Source organism: Xiphophorus maculatus, chromosome 17, assembly GCF_002775205.1.
Source record: "Xiphophorus maculatus strain JP 163 A chromosome 17, X_maculatus-5.0-male, whole genome shotgun sequence".
Lineage (NCBI taxonomy): Eukaryota > Metazoa > Chordata > Actinopteri > Cyprinodontiformes > Poeciliidae > Xiphophorus > Xiphophorus maculatus.
In genome coordinates, this window is record NC_036459.1 from 15,906,541 (window position 1) to 15,913,835 (window position 7,295).

At 41.1% G+C, this 7,295-nt stretch overlaps 1 protein-coding gene across 1 annotated transcript; it reads right to left on the minus strand.

Annotated features, from left to right (window-relative positions):
• Position 1: 1 nt before the first annotated feature.
• csrp2 (cysteine and glycine rich protein 2) lies at positions 2 to 7,189 on the minus strand. The gene is made up of 6 exons (XM_005801162.3): positions 7,073 to 7,189; positions 5,529 to 5,651; positions 3,520 to 3,688; positions 2,342 to 2,471; positions 815 to 908; positions 2 to 184 (listed from the first exon to the last, which is right to left on the minus strand). The coding sequence occupies exons 2-6, from the start codon at positions 5,638 to 5,640 to the stop codon at positions 108 to 110; spliced, it is 582 nt and encodes a 193-aa protein (XP_005801219.1). The 5' UTR covers positions 5,641 to 5,651; positions 7,073 to 7,189; the 3' UTR covers positions 2 to 107.
• Between the last annotated feature and the right edge of the window lie 106 nt (positions 7,190 to 7,295).

A 7,295-nucleotide genomic window follows, 5' to 3' on the forward strand; every position in this document is an offset into this window, starting at 1 on the left:
ATTTGGTTTATGTGTTTATTTAGAACAGCACATTTTTTGAGCACAACAGGACATCAGGAAACTAAGCAGTCAGAAAATATTCAAGTTGGAGATGGAGGGGAGTGGCATCACTGAGCGTGGACCAGAGCGCCGGCTCCTTGGCCGTAGCCGAACCCTTTGGGGCCGAAGTTCTTGGCGTAGCACGCTGCAGAAGACGGTGAGAAATGTTGACATGTTTCCTAACCAAACCCTGCTTTAAATCTCTCAACAGCAATGTGCCAGATGAGACTTTCCTGCTCTCTTAAAGAGACAGTAGATATCACTGCATCTTTTAGAGCCTGACGCTGCTGATCAGTGCCAGGCGTCACTTTGACACAGAGCAAACACCCATCTGCTGACATGTGTGCGTGTCGCCTGCTTAACTAAACCATTGTGAGTCATTGTGGTGAGGGAGAGCAACAATAATGGATGTTTCTGCAACACTGTCTGGACGGGGACCAAGCTGATGTAATCCAGCCAAACCAACAAAACTAAGGCTGACGTGAGGAGAGGAACGTGATGAACACCAACAGGACCAGATTCTCAGAGGTCAGCAGCTGCAGTCTTATCTTACTGATGATAAATGTACAGTTTGCTGCTTCTGCCTACAGCATTTTGTGTTTTTACGAGTAAAGTTATGTTGTGCATTAGGGTGAACCCACTCTACTCTGATACTACTGAAGAAAGTTGTCTTCAGGAGTCATCTGGTTATTACATAAGGATGAGATTATTCAAATAAGAAAAAGCAAAGCTACATCAGAGTGACTGACTGACATCACATTCATTTCCGTCTTACCTTTGCAGTAAATTTCTCCATCTTTCTCAGTCTGAGTGGTCGACTCCAGGCTTTTGCCACATTTTGCACAGCGGAAGCAGTTCTTGTGCCACGGCTACGTAGACAGAACCCCAAAGAAAGTGACAGTTTAGTTCAATTTCTGCTCACCTTTATTTACCTTTGCAAAGGAAAGTATGATTATGGTGTCCAGCACATGGTACAATTAGTTGAACTTGCCAGTTTAATTATAACACATTCAGATATAGCTATTTGTTATTGCAAAAGTAATCAATATGGCGATAAACTTTAATATTACACTCGCTATTTTCTAATTTTCTTCTTGCTAGATTGCCTCAGTTTTCAGGTTATTTGCTTTTTTCTTTCTTTCAGATTCACAATAAAGTTCATTGAGGTTTGTGTAAAATGTCCACACAAAAAAAATCAACTTTACAACTCCTTATAGATTTGTAAGACAGAAGTGATTTTAACAGATTCCAGATGTAGGTTGAAACCTCTAAATTCCTCCCATTAAAAGCCGTAAAGGAAAGTTTCCCAGCAGCCTGGGGCTCCTCTCGGTGTCTTCATTACTCTGGAAATTACAGGTTAGGGTTTCAGCAGCAACTGAAGGCTTTGCTCTCATCTGGAAAACCATTAACGACTCTGCTTCTGGTTACATCATGGCCCATAAATCGGCTCTTTAGTGAAGCCACAACCCATCAGCAAGAGGAAATACTTTGGTCTGCCTCTAAATAACAAAAAACACCCTCTTCTCTGCAAACAATTATTATTTGAGGATTTGTTTATATGGTTCATTAATTTCCTAATGTGTAATGTGACCTCATCTGTTGTAAATCAGCAGAGCCCTCACATTGGCAGGTTCATCACTGCTCACCCTGTTGAAACCTTTTCATACTTTGTTGCAACAGAGTTTCTGTGGGCTTCAGCAACTCAAATGAAAGACTTTTTAAGACCTACTTTTCCACAAAAATGTTCAAACGTTGTCCATCCAACAGGGGATGCATTTGCACTAACCTATGATGGATGCAAAAAAAGCTAGCCAGCAAGGATACATTAGCAGCTAGTTGCTGGTAGCCTCAACCGTCTTGAGACACAGAACGCGATCAAGATGTCTGAGTGCAAACACAAACTTTTTCTAGTAGAAAATCCTGGAAAATACAGGATTAAATGATTCAGTGGTCCTGCCAAGACAAAACTGAAGATCTGTGATTAACATATTTCAGACTAAAATTCATTTAAAAATGTAAGACATTTCAAGACCTTCAGTTTCAGATGCATGGAGACCCTGTACATCACAGCTCCAAGCTTCTATGGGTTTATAGGGATTTTAGGTGACGGATCAACACAAAGCTGCTTCTAAGATTATTTCCTTTTTTTTTTTTTTACAAATACAGATAAGTAATGTCAAAAAGTTCAAGGACTCAATGCAATTGCAATGCAACTCATAAGATTGGATTTTGAGTTTTGATTTAAAAAAATTAGATGGAAGTTTTCATGCAAAGCTGATGCTAGCGGTGGTTGTGGCCTCACCTTGCCTGCCCCCATGATCTTCTCAGCTGCATAGACCGAGTCTCCACACCGCGCACACTTATCCGACCCGCCGAACTTCTGGGCAAATTTGGACGGGTTGGGGTTGGTTGTAGGTTTGTGAGTCTGAGTCCTACAGGAGGAAAGAAATTGGCCCATATTGAAATAACAAATCCCAGTCAACAGGTTCTTTCCTCTTTCAAGTTATCAACGTTAAGAATCTGACAATGAGATATTGTTTGTTTCTACTTAAATTTGAAGTTTCACCACCTCAAATTTAGGATTTTTTGTTTTTAAGTAGTGATAATTTTATACTTAGCCATGATCAGTGCAAAAATGCTAGCTAGCTAGCTACCAAGGGCTTGTTAGCAGTAAATGCTTCAAGTCAAAGAACACAAAGGGATCTGAATGCCTCTCGGCAAGAAAAGAAACAATACAAGATTAAATGGGTCTGCCAAGACAAAATGTAAGTCCTGTGATTAATATATTAAAGGCTAACTTATTTTTTTCAATGAATTTAAGAAATATTAAGGCCTTGTTTTAGATACATGAAGACTTTTTAAGACTTTAAGTATGCACAGACACCCTGATTGTGACAAAAATGAGAAAGATAAAGGAATAAACATGTTTTTTTTAAAGATGGAAGCATAAACCTGACTCCTCCCCCACTCCAGGACCCCTGATCCAATGCTTATTGAGAGATGACTGAATGAGGGTCTTTGTTGTGAAGGACAGAGAGCAGAGTGAGAACAGGGTTCTTTGGGTTACATAATCAACTCTTTCATAACTAATCACCTGACGTATGGGTGTGTATGAGGCTGATGTTTGGTTTATCAAAAAGAAAAGATACATATGATTGCAATGCCATAATGACTGATTCCATGTGAAGCTTGGCTAGCTTTTGAGCAGAACAGATTCCAGCACATGTTGTCTCGGTCAGCAGCCACATCTAATAAGCATCATTCCACATAACGAGCCACAGAACTCGTCGACCTCGCTGCTCCACTTAGGTCCTGTGACCGCTCATATACAAAAACCTGGAAACGACGTGGAAAACTGCAAAGAGTCAGGTTGGAGTTGAAAATTGGACTGAATTAGAATGACAAAAGGAGGCCTAGTAACAAAAACGAACAACCTATAATTCTGTAATCATTCTGCACCGATGGGGCCGGCCAACTTACTCCTCCGGTTTGATCCCCAGCCGCTCGCCTCGGTCCATGTTGAGCGTTCCCGCTCCCTGACCGTAGCCGTAGCCTTTTGGCCCGTATTTCTTCCCGTAGCACGACTTGCAGTAGATCTCCTGGTCGTGGATGGACACCGTGGTGCTGTCTAGACCCTTCCTACAGACCACTGGGGACACGCACAAAGAAGCGGGGACATGAGCTGAAACATTTCTGATTAGATCATGAAAACGGTTCAAAAACTAAACAGATTGGTCATTTAGGTTTATTTTTTTCTTTCTTCAGAATACAAGTCTGTTTCCCTTAATTTGGAGATAAATAACATCAAAGTCAGACAAAGATGTTCACTGAATGGCAGGAGGACTCCTTTTCTGGTGAGCATCGTTTCTATGGTGAAAGCACGTCCAATCCCTCCATCTTGTTTGTCTTTGCTCTAATTGGAGAATCTCCGAGGTTTAGGCCCTGTGTTTACTGTTCCTCCTCACTACTGTACAGTTACATCATCGATTTTATGGTGAGAAGCTTTGGCTGTGAGCAAACGGACAATAAATACAGAGAGTCATATGAGGCCCCTTCTTTCTACAGTGCGCAAATAAAGACGTCTTTCATGGTGCAAGAGAAACAAAGGGAGGGACTAAAAAGACCCCTATACAAGTGTTTAAAAAAAGATTTAATAAAGCAAGCTCTCTAAACTAGGTGAAAAATAAACCTTTTCTGCAGCTTTGATCATTTTCTTCTTGTCTACAGATACGTGTAATCCTCCTACTCAGGGTTCCTTCGAGGCCAGTTCAAGACGGGGATGAAATCGTTCAGCCGTTCCACAAAAAGAAAACGTGAACTCAATAACCTGAGCAAAAAGGCTGATGAAGAGGTGAGACAGAGTTCGGCTTCCATGACCATTCATGGCTGTGAAACCAACACACATCTCCCCATATTCCCGATAAACAAATGTATGCAGCAAATTTCCATAACCATCGGCTTAATAACATCCGATCAGATGGTGCCATGTGCCGAGACGGAAGAGTTTAGCCACAACTTTTTCACTTTACCGTATTCTAACTTCCTCTAATGGTGACACTCCACTGATGAAGAGTTGGACTTTTTGGCAGTTTTCTGAGTCTCCATAAGCAGACTTAAGAGGCTAAATAATTAAAGTGTGCAGTCTTTCCTATGTTGAAACATAAAATTTGAAGGAGTAAGAGTGTGGATTTGTTATTTCCCATCGTTATGTAAAAGTGACTGTACAGCAGTTACAGGGTCATAGATGAAATCTGAGACGTTTATGGCTATTTAAGATAAGGACGTTAACTGTGTGTGAATTCACCATGACAAACAAGAAAACATGACAAAAATAAATAAGTGAAACTTAATTTAGCCAAGTCATTCCTATCAATGGCATGTTGGGGCCACCGTAGATATGAAAGAAATGTAAAATAGCAAATTTCAGAAAAAACCATTCAGAAATGTTCTTGTTGTTTTTTTCATAAAGTTTCTGGCATTAATCTCACATTCTCAGTTTGAAAAATCAAAAACTTGCTAGAAAAAACACTACCAGAAATCAGAAGAGTCAAACATTTTCAACATATTTTTAAACTCTGAAATCCCCCATGTTTTTTTTTTTCCCCTAAAGATTTCTGAGATTAACCTCAAAATGTGAGTTTTTTTCTGGGCAATTTTTGACTTTTCAAAGTCAGAAATTCTCTTCCTTTGCTATAAATCCTCTGAGGTTTAGCTGAAGCTTCACTCCATCATTTTTTGCATTCAGCAAGACTTTGCTTCAAGTTTTCACTTGCTCGGTGTGGCGAGTTCACACACCGTTGACACATCCTTATCTTTTAAACTTCTCCGATTTCACCTATGACCTCGTAACTATTGCAATATCCTTTTGTTACCATGACGGCACGACTTATTTTACTGTTCTTTTTTTTTTTCCTGTTTACATGAACGCTGAGCAGAGCTCTCGTAAAACCCTCCCTCTCCCATTGTGTGTTTTTTCCAGATGTACTTACTGCAAAGAAAACAGCATTTATGGAAGCTCTTCCCGTCACACTGCACCTCCTCGGCGTGGTAAACCGTTCCGCGGCACGCCGAGCACTTGTTGCCTCCTCCCCAGTTGGGCATTGTGCGTCTTTCTGCGGAAAGGTGGTGAGATTATGACCGTCCTGCTTTGACATGCCCTGCAACAAAAGGCCGTTCTGCATTCTGACACTGTACTCGCCCCCTCCATAAAAGCCTGTGGTTACTGCGCTAACGGTCCATAATTTGAGGCATCAACCCCAAATCATGGCCGCATCTGCCACACGGAGGAAAATAAAAACAAAGCTGTGCAAACAAGGTCAACCCAAACAAGAGGGCAGACTAATACCCAGAGGAATGTTCGCGAGGCGCCATGCCTCGGGGCTGCAGCGGCCCTGGGATCAGCGCATGACGGCGTCTGAGTGAGAAGCTACGCTCTTTTCAGGCTTTGTAGATTCACTCCTGTTCGACAGATGAAAATATAAACGTTATGTGAACTCTGACCTACTAAAAAGTAACCGGAGAGTAGAAAAGCAGTCGGTGATTACAGGGTGTCTACACATTTTTCTGACTTTTTTTTGGCAGTATTTTCTTTATTAGCCTTTGTTTGCAATATTTCAATATGGAAGCTGCAAACATGGAGAGAAGAGCAATTTAAAAGGAAGATAGTGAATAAAGTCTGAAAATGTTTATTATTTTTATACTTTTTATTCCCCCCTGGAAGAGATTGGAGGATGGATAAGACTTTTTAAAGAATGGGATAGGTAATTTAATATTGAAATATGAATACATCTCTATTCTTTCAGGTGGGGGGGGTTCCCACACAAATGAATGGAAGATAGCCAGATGAAAACATCTGTTATAGAACGAAAAAAATAAGCATTCTCCCATAATCTCTTTTGTTTAAAAAAAAAAACCCAGATGAATGGATAGTGCGGGTTACAGTCCGGAAATACATTTTTCCGTTTTCTTTTTAGCTATTTATCCAGGTCTGCGCAAGGTGCACTTTCACTGAAACGGACCAATAGGAAGTAAGGTCTGGTTAGTTTGGATTTAGCTTTAAAGTGGGGAAAGTTGATCCCGTTTTCACTAATTATTCCCAAGAAGGGGACCTGCAACAGCCTGGGGACAATTGGTGGATATAAAAGCTGATATTCAGAACCAACACTAACAGAACTCGAGCATTGTGGAACAACTCTTAAGGCAAAAATGAGAGCACACGTCATGGGAAAGGTAAACATTTTTTTTTGTTAAATAAGGGTAAAATGTCAAATTAAACACTGCAACTGAGCATTAACAGACGTATTATGCGCCTTATATTTAGGCTGAGCGTAAAACACTACAACCAAACTGAGTTATATCCACTAAATAATGAAACATTGCGTCACTTAGCAAATGCAGCTGGAAAGCAGCCCCCGCACCTCCTAGCTAAATATCACCTTCAGTACTATAAACACAAGCAGAGCAACATTATCATTAAGAGTTCTAGTTGATAGAAAACTCAAATTAAACGGTACTCGCTAATTAAAAGGCAGACCTGGTTCCGGAGGGTAGAAAAGCTGAGCGGCTGCTGCTGCTCCGCGTTAACCCTGAATGCAGACGCTTCCGCGGAGGCTCCAGACTAACAGCGACGCCGAAATGCCACATATTCCACATTTCCACTGTTTCTCCGGGAGGAGGAGCTTCACGGAGGAGTGAGCTCAGCTCACATTTACTGTCAGCTCTGACGTAGAGGGCGGAGCGCACCTGACAGAGCAGCT

Excerpts from the sequence above, each read along its gene's own strand:
- csrp2 (XM_005801162.3), bottom strand. The coding sequence starts at position 5,640 with ATGCCCAACTGGGGAGGAGGCAACAAGTGCTCGGCGTGCCGCGGAACG. Across the intron at positions 3,689-5,528 it reads TAAATGCTGTTTTCTTTGCA|TGGTCTGTAGGAAGGGTCTA; the intron begins GTAAGTACATCT and ends GCGTGTCCCCAG. Across the intron at positions 2,472-3,519 it reads CTGGGGATCAAACCGGAGGA|GACTCAGACTCACAAACCTA; the intron begins GTAAGTTGGCCG and ends TTCCTCCTGTAG.